This window comes from Cervus canadensis, chromosome 25 (assembly GCF_019320065.1).
Source record: "Cervus canadensis isolate Bull #8, Minnesota chromosome 25, ASM1932006v1, whole genome shotgun sequence".
NCBI classification, from domain to species: domain Eukaryota; kingdom Metazoa; phylum Chordata; class Mammalia; order Artiodactyla; family Cervidae; genus Cervus; species Cervus canadensis.
In genome coordinates, this window is record NC_057410.1 from 14,085,368 (window position 1) to 14,106,108 (window position 20,741).

The 20,741-nt window shown below is 40.1% G+C and overlaps 2 protein-coding genes across 3 annotated transcripts in view; both read right to left on the reverse strand.

Moving 5' to 3' along the window:
- The window catches only part of PTPRB (protein tyrosine phosphatase receptor type B), a 123,053-nt gene extending 118,527 nt beyond the window's left edge, over positions 1-4,526 (reverse strand). The window contains exons 1-2 of the mRNA XM_043447551.1: positions 4,391-4,526; positions 2,753-3,148 (exon numbers count right to left, since the gene is read on the reverse strand). Of these exons, the coding sequence (XP_043303486.1) occupies positions 2,753-3,148; positions 4,391-4,445 (451 nt within the window). The 5' untranslated portion in view covers positions 4,446-4,526. The remainder of the gene's footprint in view (positions 1-2,752; positions 3,149-4,390) is intronic.
- Positions 4,527-5,119: 593 nt separating this feature from the next.
- The window catches only part of PTPRR (protein tyrosine phosphatase receptor type R), a 269,697-nt gene continuing 254,075 nt past the window's right edge, over positions 5,120-20,741 (reverse strand). For both annotated transcript variants that reach the window (XM_043447554.1, XM_043447553.1), the window contains exon 14: positions 5,120-6,303. In XM_043447554.1, the coding sequence (XP_043303489.1) occupies positions 6,210-6,303 (94 nt within the window). In that variant the 3' untranslated portion in view covers positions 5,120-6,209. The remainder of the gene's footprint in view (positions 6,304-20,741) is intronic.

A 20,741-nucleotide genomic window follows, 5' to 3' on the forward strand; every position in this document is an offset into this window, starting at 1 on the left:
GGCAAGAATATATATTGGAGGAAGGGATATTTTTTTCTACTCATACTCTATTATAACTAACTATTTACTTATTTGCCTTCTCATTATCCTAAGGAGCAAGACATATTTAGTGATTCTCAGGTTTGGCTGCATATTGGAAGTATTTAAAAATATAATCCTTGAGTTAGTTGACCTAGAGGATGAAGCCAGGATATTAATACTATTTCACATTCCACTGTATTCTGATGTAAAACTTGGGTTGAGAATCACTGGTGTAGAGTACTTCAGTTACTAGCACAAGTTCTGGCACCTAGTAGGTAGTAGAGAAACATTACTTAAATACTTGAATGGCATTATGAATGTTTCTTCTATGAAACAAATATGAAATATATAGCCCAGGTTTTGACCTTCACAAGTATGCTTTTACTGATGAGCCTAATAAAAAAAATACATCCTCTGAATGAACAACATGCATATTTGTGCTACTTAAAAGTGTAGTATTTATTAACTCTTAAGAAAAGGCATTTGGAATTCATTCACTATAAACATCTACATGAAATTTAACATTTCACAATGAACTCTCTAGAAAATCAGTGAGTGTTCATGCTATGGGTCAACCAATATCATTTTGTACAGTTGGAGAAGAAAAAAGTCTGTTGGTTTCTAACAGAAGGTAAAAGTATATGTTGCACTTATGTATATTCAAATATAAGATACTTTTTTTGCATTGGAATTGTTCAAATTTTAACTTTGCTTTTTCTAGAGGTCCATTTCTCCCCCAACACACATTATCAGGCATTTTGGATATGGCTTGTTCAGTGGTTAACTGCAAGTGGTCTATTATACCTACTTTACTTTTGAAATGAAGTATATCATTAGACATGTTTTGTGTGAAGATTAAAAGAAATAGTTTTTCCATGGATTATCTTCTATCTTGAATAACCCATATCTATTGAATTCATATGTGCTTTTTAAAAGTTCTAATGAAAGAATATTCTTCTAAGGTTTGATTGGGAGTTGGGGAGGAATCTCACTGCTTGGGTATAACCATACACCATACAACCAAAATATTTACAGTGTTCCTGTGTTGTTTAGGACAGACCTAGCTAGATGAACTACAGGAAAGGAACTGTATGGATGGTGTTATGTGATGTATTCTCCCTGATAAAGTTGAATTTCATAATTAAATTTTATATTTCTTATCTTTTTCTCATATCAGAAGTTTTTATAAGAATAGAGACTCTTGTACTGTAGAAGAGCCCATTTAATTGGCACCTACTTAGATGTTTAATCTAGTGAATGAGTGACTTAAAACTGTTCAAAGATCAGTGTGGTGAAAAAACTCATGTAAGTCTCAAAAATCAAGACCTAATTAAAATATTTAAATGTACAGTGGATGCTGATCCTGAAATGAGGTTATGAATCAAAATCACTTGGGGAACTTTTTTAAAAGCATCCAGTATCATGCCCAAATATAGATTTCTTGGAATCAAATCTTGGAGACAACAGTAAAGGAAGAAATGATGGCAATGACTCATTTTACTCCTCTCCACCAGGTGATTCTGAATGTAGCCAATTGGGCAAGAATGTTATGGATAAGCATGTGGAAACTACTGTAAAATGGAACATATATTGGACAAGGAATCAAGAAACTTTGGTTCTCAACAAAGTCCTACTGTATATAGCACATGGAACTCTGCTCAAAGTTATGTGACAGTCTGGATGGAAGAGAGTTTGGGGGAGAATGGATACATGTGTATCTATGGCTGAGTCCCTTCACTGTTCAGCTGAAAGGATCACAATGCTATTTGTTAATCGGCTATACTCTAATATAAAAAAAGTTTAAAAAAATAAACCTGGGTTCTAATCTATACCTCTGCTATTTAATTATTTGGGGCAATTCACTTTACCCTGACAAATTATAATCTTATGGAAGGGCTTCATTTCTAGATAATTCTCCAGTTATTTATAGCTAGTATGTAGCAATTCTTTTATCCTTCATGACTTCCTAAAGCAAACCTCTAATAAAGGAGTAAATAAGCAATAAAATGATTAAGTAAAACAGAAAATTAAGCTGTATTGACAAATAAAAATTCCTAGTCTAGGGCTGAACTGTATGTTGTACCAGAAATTTATGCATGTGTATACAAGTTTTTATATGTCCATTATGTACATTCTATTCATCAGTGATCAACAAATTAGAAAATTCTGTGGCTGCACATTTGTTCTTAACATGTCAAAGATACTACCTCCAAAAAAATCTACCCCTAAACATTAGTACAAGAGATTTGCAAAAGCATAACTTACTATCTTCCCAGTCTTATCAAGCACCATTTTGATGTTCTAATAGCTCCTCATAATCAGAGAACAGAAGTGTCTACATCAGCAAAATTATTAATTTCCTTATCATTGCCTTTAGTCATTACCTGTGTATACTATACACAGATTTACATTCCCACATCTAGTAGTATTTAGCCAAAGTGCTTAATGTTTGACACAAAAGAGAAGCTCAAGAAATATTTGTTGAATTAATAAAATAAGTAAGAAAAAAAAAAAGGAAGGAAGCATGAGAGATAGACAGAAAAAGGAAAGATGGGCTTATTTTAACGAAGATAATGAAATTTTCCAAGTTGGTGTGTACCACACAATCCATTTCCATTCGCTTATGAATCTTCAATAAGAATTTTGTTGGAGCATGTGGACTTCCCTTGAATGCAAAATAGCAAGATATTTAACAGAACTTTCAGAATCAATTCTGAAAGGAAGAACTCACCTTTTTTAGAGCAGAGGCTTTCATTGACTGGTTTTCCCTCCTGGTTGACATCTATTTTCATCCAGCTATGGAGGTACTTCCTGCCCTTCTTGACCACTACTCTGAAGCCTTGTTTCTTGAGAAAGAGAGAGGCATTTTCCACCTCAAGGAACCCTTCCTTCTCATAGCAAGTCCATCGAGGAGCCTGGGAGCAGGGGGCAAAGATGGCAGCTCGGCCAGGGCCACCAGAGGAATTGGAGATGCCCAGGCACAGAGCAGATTTAACATGAAGGAGCTTTCCATCCTCAGTCCACATCCACTGCTGGTTCTGGTTTGTCCTATTGCACAAGTCCATGACCACTCTCTCATTTTTGAAAAGACACTGTTGTTTCTGGACATGGACAATCTGAAACCCCTCTGGAAGATGAGAAGCTCATCAAGGGCTATGCAACAAACCATAAAGCCCACCAGAAAACAAAGCAACCCACCCATAAATCAGCCTGGTCAAAATGCAAGCTTTACTTATCTTTTGCAATTGCTATCATTTAAAGTGAACAGTTCCAGATTCAACACATGTGATTTAAAAATCCCAAAACAGACAATGCAAAAATGTCACACTTAGCTTCTTTTCTTTTCCTTTCACATGGGTTAGGGAAGAAAATACACCCCCACTGAAATAATGAAAGGAAGCTTGGAAAAGAAACTAAACCATCCAAAGAATACGGTGAGCTATTTTAGCCCAAATATTTAATATGCTAAAGTCATATAAAATCCAATTCCCATTTTAACCATTTCACTCTTTCCACCTCACCTCCATTCTCCACTCTAAAGAAACACTCCATTTTCCAATTCTTAAGTTACCACTGCTATAAGTGTTTGTGTACAAATGGATGAGTTTGAATACAATTTTTGAAAATTAGGTATATTTATCCCAAAATAAAACAAAATTTTCCATTCTTCTAAGCACATTCTCCTAGCTAATAGTAACTAATAAAAGTATTGATTACCACAAATTGAATTTTTATAATACTATAGAGAAGTATTTTTCTATTTTGTGACAGTATCTACAGTCTTCCCTCAAATGCTAATAAAAGAAAACTGAATACCCAATTGTTAAACATCAGATTAAAAAGTGAAATATTCAGGCTCAAGAACCATCTTCAAGGTGCTTTTACTTAATTTTCTCAGCTATTTCATTAAAATATTCAGACGTTCCAAATAACAACTTCCAAATAAAACCCACCACAGTTCCTCAACTCCCTTTAATTATATTTCTTATACTTTCTTTCTTTAACACAAAGGAAACCAAACTATAACTTGACAGAGAAAAAGCAGAAAGATGCCACAGACAGTTACATAATAATACGTTTTCCCCACCTTGGGGCTGCTTTAGTCTCTGCCATTCAGATGCCATTTCAGGAGCTGCCTGAGGCATTTGGAGGACACCAGAGGAGGCCATTTATTTTCTTTTGGGGAGAAATCTCAACAAAATGTGGGCATCACAGGCTCCTTTTATTCCCCCTCCTCATCGTCTCTGGCTAAACTGCCATGGAGACCTGGCTCCATTTCCGCTTTGTTTCACAGACTTTTCAAAGGACAGAGACTCCTCTGCTGGCTATTGAAGAAATGCCTCAGGGAACTTGAGGCAGATCCACTCACCTGAGTTCACGAAGATGAAGCAGGTAAGAATCGCCATGTAAAATTCAGCCTCCATTTTCCACTTAACGACTGTTCATGCTTTGCTTGGGGGAAAAAAAAATTCTCCCAGATAAGAGAAGCAAAGACTAGGAAGGAAATGTGCCTTCATGGTGGGGGGAAAAGTCAGTGACGAGCACTTCCTCCTATTGAATTGTTTGGGGGAAGTTTTACACCAGTTGTCCTTTTGTCTGTTTCCTTAGAAAGAAGGGATTATGATTACTTCTGTCTTTTTTTTTTATGTCGAAAAAATTCCAGCCCCCAGGAGCAGAACAAAATGTATAAGTTTTCTTCTACCATCCCTTTGCCACACGACTAAGCTCAAGAGGGAAAAGAATTGTAATCTTAGGTAATTCAATGTTCCTACAGCATTACATCTCTTCAGGTGATGTGATTCTGCCGAACAAACACCAACCATGTAATTTATGAAGGCCTATGACAAGTGATATGAAGACATAAACATGTACTGTGTGTATAATGATAGCTGGAAGTCTATTGAGGAAAACCACATAATGATGGCACTTCTAGATCATTATCACTCAAGTGATGACAATACTACATTTTGAAATCGTCATCTCTACTGGGGAGAGGTAGACTAAAATTACACCCATCACACTATTGACTTCAGGCTTTCCCTAAAAGATAATGGTCTCTCTCCAAATAAGGAAAAAAAAGTACATGACTTACTCAACATTTAGTATTAAGAGTAGTTTATTGGCAGTAGGAAACAAAGTCAACATAGTTGCATTAAAAATTCATATGTGAGCAGAACATCTAGTGTTTGCTGAGTGTAGATTTTTTTTAAACTTTGTCTCTTGAGGATTAAATTGTTTCAGTGATTTAAGGATATCCATGGCAGCATCCTTTTAAAGAACCACTGGAAATGGGACAGGTTACATCAATTTCAAAGGCATCTGCCTTTTACTGGGAGAGAGATTTCAGGTAGACATTATATTCAAAAATTCTTTCTTAGTAAAAGAGAGACAAGTATTTAAAATTCTTAATACATCAGAGTTGCTACAAATTTGTTTTTCCCTTTGAAAGTAAAATGACTCACAATGTAGAAATACAGTGGATAGAATTCTGGAGCAGAAACCACCTCTATGCTCAATAGTAGAGAGTAAATACATATATACCCAATGACAATCATTGTGCTCTGTAATTGTTTGATAGGAGGTACTGATAAATACACACTTAATAGGTAATATTTTCAAGACACATTTCCATATAAAATAGTTACTGCTTTTGATTTTTTTTCCAAAAACACAGACTTATTTGTTAAAAATCCATCATCAATCACTTGCAACTTTAGCAGCAAGATTCTGGTAACTGAGAAGGAATTAGCACTTAAAACAGGAACAGTTTAACAACTGACAGTCCATTCACAAGACAGATTTTGCAAACATTAAAGCATCTAAACATACAATAATAATTTCTTCAGCAGCTCTTCAAGGTATCATCTGATGACGTATATTTCATACATATATTCTGTGTGGCAGATAGTCAATACAGACAAAACAAATTCCTCCTTAGCGGTGTGAGAAATCAACCATACCTCCATCAGCAGAGGACCTTCAAAATAATTTAGGGGATGCTTACAAGTGCATTCATATACACAAGAGGCTGGAGGACTTGAATATGTTGCCATCTTCCACAATCCATGCCCCGACTTGGCTTCATGGCTTCTCTTCCCTTCCACTGCGGGAAGCTCCTTCCAGAAGCCTTGAGTGGGTAATCAGCTAATCACCCCTAGAGATCAAAGGTCTGGTGAGTCTTCAGAGAATCACTGGACAGTTTCTGCTGAAAGTCTGCTCTCATACAGGCACAGAGCATGATGAACAAATTCATACTGCTCACTGGTTTGGACCATTCCACCCCTGCAAGGAAGAGATAATATAACTTATTGCTAACATCCCACCATCTCAAGTAATGCAGAGACCACACTCAAGTGAAAGTGCTACGCCAAAGACACAGAGAACAGTTGACATGGTAATTCTTTTGTTGTCCCTCTTTCCTATGTCCAGATGACCTGAAAGATGATTTTAATATGCTAATATATATGAAGGGATTAACACAGTGTCTGCTACACAGTAGGCATTTGATTAATTTAACCAACGTCATTACTGGGGAGGCAGTACAGCCTCATGGTTAAGTACTTGAACTTTGGAACCAGACTGTCTGAGTTCAAATCCCTCCGATGCCTAGTTTTGGTCAGGGCAAATTGATCTTGGGCAAGTTCCTTAAAATGCTTTTGTCTCAGTGTCATCTGCTATTAAAGTAGGAGAATAACGGGATTATTCTCATAGGATTATTGCTAGGGTTAAATAAATTCACTTCTATTTGGAGTGTTAGTATTACTTCTAGGGTGCCTTATCATTCTTCTTATGTTATACGGATTTATGCACTTGGGTTTGATTGATATAGGTTTACTAAACAAAACTCAACTGTAAAATGTTGCTCTTTCTAGAAGTTAAAAGAACTACCTTGCAATGGTTTATTTGAGTATGTTATGGGGAAACAATTTTGGGTGTGGTGTGCTGGGTATTTAAACACAGTAGCAGGAGATCCTTAAATGAGTTGGAAAAAGAGAATTGGTTCTTGCTTTTTCCCCCTTAGTTAATGTCATTATCATCACTAGTTATTCTGTGTACCATATGTTTTACATTAGTGGAAGGTACCTAACTTCATGCTCAGACGGTAAAGCGTCTGCCTACAATGCAGGAGACCCGGGTTCAATCCCTGGGTCGGGAAGATCCCCTGGAGAAGGAAATGGCAACCCATTCCAGTATTCTTGCCTGGAAAATCCCATGGACTGAGGATCCTGGTAGGCTACAGTCCATGGGGTCACAAAGAGTTGGACACGACTGAGCAACTTCACTTCACCTAACTTCATAAGAAGTAGTAACACTGCTCCTTATACATTTATACATAAAAGAGGTATATTGAATTTTTTTTTGATAATGGTTCCTTTACCTAGCAAAGCTACTATAATGTATAAATGTTATTTTTCCTGCTCACTGAGTAAATGCATCCCTATTAGTAACTATGTGAAGTCTTATAAAGTCTTCATAACTCCAAAACCAATACTACAACCGATTTTAAACTTATTAGTTCTTCTTAGTGGCTGTTGTTACCATTCAAAATAATTGATTTTAGGACATTCAGCACTTCAACTTTAAAAATGAGATATATTGCCTCACTATAATGTAACTTCTAGTTAATGGTAATAACTAAAATTGGGCTTATATCTAGGTTTACTTGCCCACTTCTATAAATATAAGCTTACAAGGTAGTAAAGCAGTACAATTTCACCCTCTTAAACAGCAGTGTTAAGTTAGAAACACTCATCCTTCAACTATACTAAACAGGCCAATCAATTCAGTTCAGTTCAGTCGCTCAGTCATGTCTGACTCTTTGCGACCCCATGAATTGCAGCACGCCAGGCCTCCCTGTCCATCACCAACTCCCGGAGTTTACTCAAACTCATGTCCATTGAGTTGGTGATGCCATCCAACCATCTTATCCTCTGTCATTTCCTTCTGCTCCTGCCCTCAATCTTTCCCAGCATCAGGGTCTTTTCAAATGAGTCAGCTCTTCGCATCAGGTGGCCAAAATATTGGAGTTTCAGCTTCAACATCAGTCCTTCCAATGAACACCCAGGACTGATCTTCTTTAGGATGGACTGGTTGGATCTCCTTACAGTCCAAGGGACTCTCAAGAGTCTTCTGCAACACCACAGTTCAAAAGCATCAATTCTTCGGTGCTCAGCTTTCTTTATAGTCCAACTCTCACATCCATACATGACTACTGGGAAAACCATAGCCTTGACTAGACGGAGCTTTGTTGGCAAAGTAATGTCTCTGCTTTTTAATATGCTGTCTAGGTTGGTCATAACTTTTCTTCCAAGGAGTAAGCATCTTTTAATTTCATGACTGCAATCACCATCTGCAGTGATTTTGGAGCCCAGAAAAATAAAGTCAGCCACTGTTTCCCCATCTATTTGCCATGAAGTGATGGGATCATATGCCATGATCTTAGTTTTCTGAATGTTGAGCTTTAAGCCAACTTTTTCACTCTCCTCTTTCACTTTCATCAAGAGGCTCTTTAGTTCTTCTTCACTTTCTGCCATAAGTGTGGTATCATCTGCATATTTGAGGTTATTGATATTTCTCCCAGCAATCTTGATTCCAGCTTGTGCTTCATCCACCCAGCATTTCTCATGACGTACTCTGCATAGAAGTTAAATAATCAGGGTGACAATATACAGCCTTGACGTACTCCTTTTCCTATTTGGAACCAGTCTGTTGGTCCATGTCCAGTTCTTTTTTTTTTTTTTTTTTTTAATTTTTTTATTAGTTGGAGGCTAATTACTTCACAACATTTCAGTGGGTTTTGTCATACCCATGTCCAGTTCTAACTGTTGCTTCCTGACCTGCAGGTTTCTCAAGAGGCAGGTCAGGTGGTCTGGTATTCCCATCTCTTTCAGAATTTTCCACAGTTTATTGTGATCCACACAGTCAAAGGCTTTGGCATAGTCAATACAGCAGAAATAGGTGTTTTTCTGGAACTCTCTTGCTTTTTCGATGGGATGCCCAAATGATGTACTTGGTAATAGAAAGGCAAATACATGACTTTTTTTCGTGACTGCAATTCATTGGCAGAAATATATCATCATTCCTTTTCCATAGAAAACTGCACATGTTGTTGTACTAAAGGCAGCTCTCTGGTCAAAGCGTTCCTTGATCCTAAGTCGACAACAGGAGTGGCCAGCTGAGGTGATGACTTTTCTCAGCTGGATGATGACATCTGGGCACACCTAAAAACAGCAGGTGTCCGGAAGATGCTGGCTTTGACTGTGAGGCTTGGGAGAGCCAGCCACAGGAAATACTGAGGCCGCTCTAGGGAGCTGAGAGGTACCTCCCTTCCTTTGGCATCAGCACAGCTCATTAGGCTCCCTCCTTAAGCTGCAGACAGTCTGTGGAGCCTTACAAGTGCTCAGTCTCCTGGACTCTGGTCTGTGAATTTCCTCTCACCATTTACTTCACTTTGAGACAAGATTTCCCCCTTCTTATATGTTACAGTGAATGAACATTGGTATTTACATGTCCAACTGTTGAATGAATGAAGGTTCAGTCTAAGTTTAATCATCATCTTACCCCAGAAAGGTCAGCAGTGTAATTTTATTGCTTGGAGTATACTTACTATGATATTCTGTTAACTAAGTCAAATGGTGTTTCTGCCAGCAAAGGTGGACAAGATGCGGAAATAAACTCATTAGCTGCAGACTAGCAAAACTCTTGTGGATATCAAGGCTTAAGGGAGGTGTATGAAAAGTAAGGTTACTTCTCACTTGTTTTGAAAAATAAAAGGGAAAGATTCGGCATCTGAAGGATCCTCAGAGGTGATGCATTCCAACTGCTAACAAAATGTTGCCTTTCCAGGAGGGAGAGGTCTACATGGTAGATGGTCAGGTAGTTTCTGCCGGGGGGGGGGGGGGGGGGGGGAGTTAGCCTTTGCCAAGGTTGGCAGGAAAACTTTTGAAGACGTCAGAATGAGTCTGCTCGTCTTTAACTTTCACCCGCCCCATTGGTTAAACTGAAATAACCCTAAGAGCCTTAAGGTTCCTCTTAAGAGTCACACAATAGCTCTCTAAGTGTTGGAAAACAACCATCAAAGTCCCACAATCTTTTCTTCTCTAGACTAAACATCCTGTGGTCACTCAATATTTCTATGCAGCCTGGTTTCCCTGTCATTCCCCAGTCTAGCCTCCGCTTTCTATAGGCTGTTTTATCAAGTATGACCTTCTTAGAGTGTTGTGTCTACTCCCGATGAGATCAAGTCAGTGGGAATATTTCCCTCTCTAGCTGCATGTTATAAGCCAAAGAGTCTGCTTCTGCAGGTGTGCTGGGTAGAAAGATCCCACAGTGGCTACTGAGTGCCTGGTGCTTGGCAAGTATTTTAGGATATTGAGTGAAGGTTTGGGATAAAGAAAAAGTCCACAGGATTATTTTTGAATGTGAAAATCACAGCTCTCTTCCACTTTTTTCAAACTAAGTACGGAACTTTCTGTTTATTCCTATTCAACTTGTTGGTTTCGGCACAAAGTTCTTATTTACTGACATCGCTATTTCTATCGTTCCGTATATTAGCCTTTATTCTCACCCCCAGATTGGTGTCTCCCAGATAGTTAACAAGCATGCCTTGTGTCTTTTTATCTGTCATTTATAATGGAGTAGAAGAAGACAGGGCTAAGACAGGGTCTTGACTACAAGTAATTTGATATCATGTGATATACTGTCTAATTCCATTTCAAAATTATTTCTAACTAGGTTTTAGGTCCTTTAAGAGCAGGCATGATGTTACAGTTTGTGCATATTTGCAAAAGTGGAAAACATTTACTAGTCTGAAGTAAATACTTGTCAAGTAGGTTACTGAGGCCAGGCTGTCTCATGTAGTATGAAAACATATAAGCTCTAGGCTAAAAGAAGGGAAGGGGCATCACAGAACGCATTAGCTGGAAGTTGACTCAAAATCAGGAACTCATTACAATCATCTTTTAAAATATTATTTCAAATTACATATATTGGTATGTAGAACACTGCTGATCTTTGTAAGAACTTAAATTCTAATAATTTAACCTGCAGATTTTATTTATCCTGTTACAGGACAACTATAGTCTTTTATAGGCTGACCATAGTGAAAAATACTCAAGAAGCTAATGTAGTGCCTAAAACAAAATATATTTATGGAATAAATGAACATAGCAAGATTAATCATGAACCCTCAAGAGAGTCCCATACTAATTCAGCCTCCAGGAGAACTCTGACTCAGATTGCAGGTACCTTTCGGGTCAGACAGGGCTCCAAGGACATGCTGAGGTCTGGATCTATATTACTGATGTAAAGTTTCTGAGCAAGCTGGTCCTTAAAGGTAAGAAGCAAGAATTCTCTTTTTATTCCTTTAAAAGGCATCATCCAACATTTTCTTTTTAATACTTTAAAAGGCATCAGTCAGTTCAGTCGCTTAGTCATGTCTGACTCTGCGACCCCATGGACTGTAGCACGCCAGGCTTCCCTGTCCATCACCAACTCCTGGAGCCTACTCAAACTCATGTCCATCGTGTTGGTGATGACATCCAACCATCCCATCCTCTGTTGTCCCCTTCTCCTCCCACCTGCAATCTTTCCCAGCATCATGATCTTTTCCAGTGAGTCGGTTCTTTACATCAGGTGGCCAAAGTATTGGGGTTTCAGCTTCAGCATCAGTCCTTCCAATGAATATTCAGGACTGATTTCCTTTGGGATGGACTGGTTGAATCTCCTTGCAGTCCAAGGGACTCTTAAGAGTCTTCTCCAACACCACATAAAAGGCATAAGCCAACTCAATTATGAAGGCACTAAATAATCCTTGATCTCCAACAGATTATAGTTAAAAACTCAACCAAGGTTAAGATTTTAAGAGTTCTGTGGTGATTAAGATGATGCTTCAGTGGAGAAAGACTGTCATCAGTCAGGCAGCATGCCAAAATCACCACCATTACCCAACATACTGTATTTAAAGCACTGTCTCTCCTTGGAGAATCCTGTTTAGATACAAGTCTTTTCCTGGGGGTATAACACATTAAGGTACAATACCTATTGCCAAATGGGAATTAGATTATCAAAAATGAATAAGTCCATATAAAAGCAGGGCAAGGCAACCCAGTTAACCATGAGAGTCATTGTGAGTTTGAAAAAACTTGAGATGCCAAAGCATCAAGTTCATTACCAGTAGGGACCAAAGAGTGTTAAGAGGTAAAAAGACATCATACACTGCTTTCAAGACCAGTTGTGTCTCCACCACTTATTAGCTGCTTTACCCTTATCACATAATCTTTGCCGTGCTGTTTTCTCATCTGCAAAATGATGAGGTAATCATCTAACTATACCTGCTTTATAGCACTGTTGTGAGATATAAATGAACAGTCCATTTAAATATATTTATTACTACACAGCTAAGCACTTGCAGATACCACCGTGTTAGCTATTCTTTGATGCTATCTGGTCAAACAGGGCTGGATGGTAGGCTCTGGAATGAGTCCTCTGAGGACCTTACAGGACTAAGAGCACATCTGGCAGAAGACTGCTCTGGCATACTGCTCAGGCTGGGCAAGACTAGATATGCTTGGTTGCTCAGTCATGTCCAATTCTTTGTGATCCTTTGGACTGTAGCCCACCAGGTCTGTTCATGGGATTTTTCTGGCAAGAATACTGAAGTGAATACTGGTAAGAATACTTACCAGCCTAGATGGAAAAATTAAAATATGTTTTTAAATATGAACCAGCCTAGAAGTCACCTACTAGTGAAGAGTCACCTACAGTGGAGGTAGATGACCTAGTAGAAAGAATGAAGCTTGGAGTCAGACAGATTCAAGTTTGAATCCTTGCTTTTGAACCTACCAGCTACAGGCTTTTGAACAAATCACTTATGCTATCCCAGCTGAATTTTCCTGAACTGTAAAATGACAAACCTCATCAAGATCATGAGGATCAAATGAGTCAGAGCCTGTCAACGTCTAGCCAAAGGCTATTCACAGAATTCCCAGGAGCCCAGGGTTCTACCACAGTGTCTGTGTGGGAAAGGAGGGTGTCCTCAGACTGGTTCCTAATCCCAGTTTTGACCAAGGCATTTCTCTTTACTCTTTCTTCTTTTTTAAATTACTGTCATTGGTTTTCTATATCAGTGTATTGTGGAAGATTTTGTCTTCCCAATATTTTGTTTCTCCTTCAAAAGTTTAAAAACCACTGGCCTGGCAAAGAGTGTTTACCTAATAGGCTTCAAAATTTGCAAGGTTTAAATGAGATAATCCAGAGAATGCTTAGCTTAGCACAGTTGTGAAATGAAAACATCTCCTGCCATATCAATAAACAGGAAATATGATAGCCAACAGCAATTTCTAGCCTCCAAATGTGAATGAAAGTGAAAGTGTTAGTCGACCTCATGGACTGTAGTCCACCAGGCTCCTCTGTCCATGGAATTTTCCAGGCCAGAATACTGGATTAGGTTGCATTCCCTTCTCCAGGGGATCTTCCCAAACCAGAGATTGAACCGAATTCTTTACCTTCTGAGCCACCAAGGAAGCCAAATGTGAATGAGGGCTCCTAAAACTGTGACCTAGCCAATCCCCCCACCTCGCTCCCTGCCTCTGAGGAGCTGGGAGAAATGCAAGAAGCAGCCATCTACCACTCCTTAAGATGAGCAAGGAAACAGGATTTGGTCCCAGATAGCTGAGGTGCATAAGAAAGGAATAAACTCAGTGAGCCCAGAAGCTTGCAAGTAGACCTAAGAGATGTGGGTTCAATCCCTGGGTCAGGAAGATCCACTGGAGGACATGGCAACCCATTCCAGTATTCTTGCCTGGAGAATCCCAAGGACAGAGGGCCCTGGTGGGTTATGGTCCCCAGGGTCACAAAGAATCAGACATGACTGAAGTAACTTAGCAGCAGAGGCTTGCATCTTCTCATACATAGATTGCTAAATTCCTCAACTTGATGTCTGATCTTTGATGTTAGGACTACCTGCTCCCTTTGTTGTAAACTTGTATAAGGCCTGACTCCCCCTTCCACCTCCTTGGAAGTTTTCTCAGAGCTACTGAGATGCTGTCTCTGGGGGGCTGGGAGTCCTAAACATTTCTACCAAATAAAATAACTCTCTACTTTCAGGTTGTGACTATATTTTTTAGTGGACACAGTGACTGTCACTTAGCGAGTATTAAATAAATGTCACATATTCTATTTGTTATTCTTTTGGTAAATGCTTGGTTAACACAAACCCTTAGGGTGATCATGTACCTGGTTTGCTTAGGACAGACCCGGTTTACTCCTGTTGTCCTGGTCTAATTATTAATACAGCCTCCTTTTTTTCACCCTCAGAGGTGCATTGGTTTAGACAAGCTATCTTTTCACCCTAATTATGCCCCTTTGGAAGAAAGTCACTTCTTGTATTGCAAAAATGGTGTTGGGTGCAAGGCTTTGATTTCTTTGCGGCCACAGAATATGAACAGTGTGCTCAGCCAGGCCAGAAAGAACTCAGACCAACTGCCCTTCCAGAAATGTCAGATAGCTCAAGTCACATCAGCCCCGCCAAACACAAAAAATCCATGTCATCTTGGTCTCCATGCACAAAAGCACGTAGCCATGTCAGCAGAGAGTAATCTCAGGTTAGAAAGGAAAAAGTTATATTTTTTTTCCCCTTTGCTCCTGGGAGGGTGTGTTGAAAAAAAAAAAAAAAACCCTGCCAGATGCCCAGGAGAGAGATTTGGTTTTTAACATGTTAAAATTGTGACCTTTTGTGACTATTAACTCACACATACAAAGAGCAACAAGCCTTTCCTGCTGCACCGCCCAGCGCGTATCCGGTCTAATCAGTAGACAGAAGAAATTCTGCAGCAGTGACTCATTTCTGGGCTAACAATGGAACTGACGCTCCTTGGCTTTTTATTATTTTCGAATCTGGAATTCTTTTGGTAAAGTTTGGTACAGTAAATTTAGAACAAAAGGTGTGGATGATAATGTGCCTCCTGGGTAAAGCTCCGATAGCTTGGGCATGAGTCAAACACAGCTAACGTTTGGAGCTGAACTTGGGGTATCTTGGACAGATGTTTTCTCCATGTCTAAACACCATGTCATTTCAAGGACTGAGAATGTAAACTAAATGTTTTGATTGATTCTGACCAGGTATTTTGAATGTGGACATTTTCTCTACAGAGTATTTGTAGGGCACAAAAGCCAACACAAGTCAAATGATAATTTAATGCCCTAGCAGATCTTGAGTTCCCCGTATTTTTTTTCCCCTTAAAGCTGGTCAATCTTCTTCTGAACATCCAGGTTAACACTCAATTGAATCCTAGCTGAGAAGAAGGAAAAGTTTGTCCTGACAACCACTTTGAAGATTCGGTTGGCATAATCTGTTTTACAAGAGGACATCTTGTTACGGCCTAGGAACTGTGATGTCAAGGAAATCCAAACCAATTTTTAAGCTTTATCTTCAAGTGTTCTTAAAATAAGTAAACTAAAGTGTTCAATTCCTGATATTTCAATGAGATTGTTGAAATTCACTGATTAAGGGAATCTCTGTGATGAGTTGGGATTGCAAAAGGATATGGCTCAATGCAAGACAAAAGTTAATTAAAAAAAATATACCAAGAGGTGGAAATTTTAGCTTTGGAATTATTTTAACCAAGTTTTGGAAACAAAGAATTTTCTGGGGACACATATTAGCTAAGGAAACTGATGGCATATGTATTCCTCCTCTTAGGTTGTTATAGTTTAAAAAAAACCCATCAAACTAAAGTGATTAATCAAAACGTTTAAACAATGATATGACGCACACTGGAAGCATTTTTCTATCCTGTCTGGGAAGCCACAAGTAAGGACTTTGGATGTCATTCCAATTTAAGGTCCCCAAGGTAAGGATGTACAAAGACAACTGCAGATTTCACTACTGACTCTCAAAAGGGAGGATCAGACAGATTGTTTCCTGTTTCTGGGGAAGGAAAAAAAAGGGGGAGGGGGAAGAAGGAAAAAAAAAAGGCTTTGGGATCACAAATTATTTTATGTGTTTCACTTCCCAAACTCTGTTTTCAAGTTCTTCCAGAGTTCAGAGGTGCCAAGTGGGATGAAAAGAAATACAATGAGGAAAAAATTGCCTGACGTCAGCCTGCAATGGAGCACATTCCTTCCCTCTCTGCCTATATGTCTTTTGATGGTCACATATGGCTCCTTAGTCATTCTCCATATGCATATGAGGCAGTCTCTGAGTATTGTGGGCCATTTTATTGCTATGTATTACTATTTCTTTTAAAGGACAAGTATCTCTCACACTCGATGTGTAAATGACCATCACTATCTCACACCACAAAGACATCGTATGAAGTGAAAGCTGTTCAGTCGTATCCGACTCTGTGACCCCATGGACTACATAGTCTATGGAATTCTCCAGGCCAGAATACTCGAGTGGGCAGCTCCTCCCTTCTTCACAGGATCTTCCTGACCCAGGAATAGAACCCAGGTCTCCTGCATTGCAGGCAGATTCTTTACAAGCCGAGCCACAAGGGAAGTCTAAGAATACTGGAGTGAGTAGCCTATCCCTTCTCCAGGGAATCTTCCCAACCCAGGAACTGAACCAGGGTCTCCTGCATTGCAGGCAGATTCTTTACCAGTTGAGCTACCAGGGAAGCCCAAAACACAGTATACACAAGCCTAAATGAGTCTCTTATAGCAGGCTTTAATCTGGTTGGTTTAGCTTTAATAGCAACTGGAATTCTTAATTAGGTGGTATTGTCACAACAATTCAGGGATATTTAAATAAGATAATAAGGGCTTTCTAAGTAATGAAACAGGATAATCTGTAAGCACTATGGGATTCAAAGTATAACCATCAGGTTGAGGTCCATGAAATATTCTACTCTTAAAAAGAGATCTTTGGACCAGAAACAGGTTGGAGGCCTCTGCTAAGTACCACTTCTCCTTCTACATATGGAGACTCAGAGGCCTAGAGTGACAAGTGGTCGCACAGGGAATTAGGGGCAGAGCTAGGACAAGCTTCAGGTTCCTTGACATCTGCTCCAGCGATCCCTGCCACCTCTTTCTCTAGCTGTTGCCTGCTTCCCAGTCTCACCAGTGTGTGTGTGCATGTGTGTGTGTGCGTGCGTGCGCACACATGCTCAGTCCGTCAGTCATGCCTGACTCTTTGCAACCCCGTGGACTGTAGCCCATTAGCCTCTCCTGTCCATGGATTTCCCAGGCAAGAATCCTAGAGTGGGTTGCCATTTCCTACTGTAGGGGATCTTCCCAAATCAGCGATAGAACCCCTGTCTCTTGTGTCTTCCCGCATTGGCAGGCAGATTCTTTACCACTGTGCTACCTGAGAAGCCCTGAGAGGCACCAGCCAGTGCTCTATCCCAATTGCCTATTAGCAACTTCATCTTTTAATTAAAAATGACCACAGTGGCAACGAAGGAATGATCCATGAATGCACTTCTAAATAAAACACCTGTGGGTGCCCAGCACTGAATTTGAACTCCCATTTGGAAAAAAAAATCCTATTTTAGTTCAAAATATGCCCAAAAGTATTATTAACAGGAGAATCACAGACTCATGAATCTTCAGGGGGAACTATTAATAGATGTTGCCCAAAAGCCAATAAAAATAATGTCTTGCCAGAGAATGAGGAATCCACCAAATGGCTTTGTCATTGTTGTTACACTGGAAGCATCCATTCAGCATAACATACTCATCTCTAAATCAGACCATTTGAATTTATTGCTAAAATGCAGACTTGTGATCTGAGTACAAATTGCCCTGTTTATGTTATGTTGAATAACAATGATCAAGCATTGTCATTTGTTTTTTGTTTTCTTTTGATTAGGTTTTTGATCCTACTCAATGCTCAGACTCTTGATTTATCAGTCATGTAACCCATTTCCAGTATCCAAATCACTTTTTTTCTTTGCTGTTAGCCAGGCCTTGAGCTTCTCAGAGGAGGCAGGTAAAAGTGGTGGGGGATAAATTATAAAGAGGTAGTGTCCAGCTTTGGATCACTAGTGGATAGAGGCTGTTGTTAAACAAGGTATGAGAGGATAGGAAAAATCTGGTGGAGCTTGAACTCCAAAGAGTTTGAAATATTAGCCTTATGATATATTGACTCCATCTTTCGTAGCCCTTATTATACTAAGCTAGACGCTCCACTTAGTCAATCCTGCCCTTTCCTTTCACCTTTTTAATGGTCTCCTCCCAGGCTCACACTCCTCTGCCATCTCTAGTTTTCTCTTTGGCACCAAACGTTGGCAAGAACAGCTTATATTTATTATTTTATAACTTCTTTCCCGTTCATTTAGATAGTCTTTGAGGAAAGTGTTATGTGGTCAAATAAATGTGAAAGAGTGCTTCAAGTAAGTGGAATGGATTACCATGTTGGGGGATGCTTTGTATCCTTTAAACTTTAATACTTTTTGTGATTATCCAGGTGGAGACAGGTTCTGAGAAACATAGCACACAGATTTTTTTCTCAAAATTGAGAAACTTTTTAATTTTAGAGGAGAGTGAAAAAGATGGCTTAAAGCTCAATGTTCAGAAAGCTAAGATCATGGCATCTGGTCCCATCACTTCATGGGAAATAGATGGGGACACAATGGCTGACTTTACTTTTTTAGGCTCCAAAATCATTGCATTTGGTGATTGCAGTCATGAAATTATAAGACACTCCTTGGAAGGAAAGTTATGCCCAACCTAGATAGCATATTAAAAAGCAGAGACATTATGTTGTCAACAAAGGTCTGTCTAGTCAAGGCTATGGTTTTTCTGGTGGTCATGTATAGATGTGAGAGTCGGACTATAAAGAAAGCTGAGTGCTGAAGAATTGATGCTTTTGAACTGTGGTGTTGGAGAAGACTCTTGAGAGTCCCTTGGACTGCAAGGAGATCCAACCAGTCCATCCTAAAGGAGATCAGTCCTGGGTGTTCTTTGGTAGGACTGATGCTGAAGCTGAAACTCCAATACTTTGGCCACCTCATGCAAAAAGTTGACTCACTGGAAAAGACCCTGATGCTGGGAGGGATTGGGTGCAGGAGGAGAAGGGGAAGACAGAGGATTAGATGGCTGGATGGCATCACCGACTCGATGGACATGAGTTTGAGTAAACTCCGGGAGTTGGTGATGGACAGGGAGGCCTGGCATGCTGCGGTTCATGGGGTCGAAAAGTCAGACACAACTGAACGACTGAACTGAACTGAGGCTAATCTGTACTGTAGCTAATCTGACATGTAGCCGGTTCTCATAGTTTAACTAATCATTAAAATGTGCCCTGAGGGACTTTCCTCGTGGTCCAGTGGTGAAGAATCCGCCTGCCAATACAGGGGACACGGTTCGATCCCTGGTCCAGAAAGACCCCACATGCCTCGGGGCAATGAAGCCCCTGCACCACAACTGCTGAGCCCACACGCCACAGCTGCTGAAGCCTGTGCTCTGCAAGAAGAGAAGTCATCGTGATGTGAAGCCCAAGCACCACAGCTAGAGAGAGCCCTGCAGCAGCAACAGAGGCCAAGTGCAGCCAAAAATAAAACAAATAAAGAAGCAATTTTAAAACCCTTTACCTGAAAAAAGAGAGGCCCTGAGAAACACAGACTGGAAAAGTCTGTTAAGAAATCCATCTTGCTCTACCCAAAGTGGGGGCTTCCCAGGTGGTGTTAGTGGTAAAGAATCTACCTGCCAATGCAGGAGATGTAAGAGATACAGATTTGATCCCTGGGTGGTGAAGATCCCCTGGGGAAGGAAATGGCAACCCACTCTAGTATTTTTGCTGGGAGAATCCCATGGACAGGCAAGCGGAGCCTGGCGGGCTACAGTCCACAGGGTCACAAAGAGTTGGATACGACCGAGGCGACTCAGCATGCACACAAGCTCCCCAGGAACCTGATGCATATTCAGTAGTAATGTTCAGTAAACCTTTGTCAAATACATGAATGCATGTGTGATTCAGGGGGACTGCTTGGAGCAGAATCTTGGGTGACTGTTCCATAGCACACAGAATTCACACCCACTTACAAACACCCACCCTGCAATATCCCTCGACAGGGACGACTCCATCTGTTTGACATGCTCGGTCAAACCAGCCTGTCTCCCTATGCTGAGGAAGACCCTGTATTGGTTTCAGGCTCTGCTGTCACCATCTTGAAAGAGTTAATCACTCTTTAAAATGGGGCTCCACATTTTCATTTTTACTGGTCCCTGCAAATCAGGTAGCTGATCCTGCCAGAGGTGTCTTCTGCCTCTCACCTTCGCAGTGCACAGAGCTGTCTGGCAGTCTCCTCAATGGCAGAATCTCTGCTGAGGCCCTCTCCTCAATTCCCCTTCATCAAAACCTCAGTTCTGAATGCCTTCCTGATGTGTGGACTTATACTCTCTTGCTGACATACCCTAAGCTGGAAAAGGCTAGGTCACCCTGTTTAATGTGTTAATAGCCAGGAAGATATAGGGGTTTCCCTGGTGCCTCAGACGGTAAAGAATCTGCCTGTAATGCAGGAGACACAGGTTCAGTCCTCGGGTTGGGAAGATCCCTTGGAGAAGGGAATGGCTACTCACTTCAGTATTATTGTCTGGAGAATCCCATGGACAGAGGAGGCTGGGAGGCTCCATGGGGTCTCAGAGAGTTGAATAGGACTGAGTGACTAATACATACACACTTCTCACCTCTCAACTCTAGGCTCAAGAAACTTTAAAAGAATAGCTCTTTAAACAAAAAGATTGGCTCTCTAATGGTAGTGTTTTAGACATTTGCC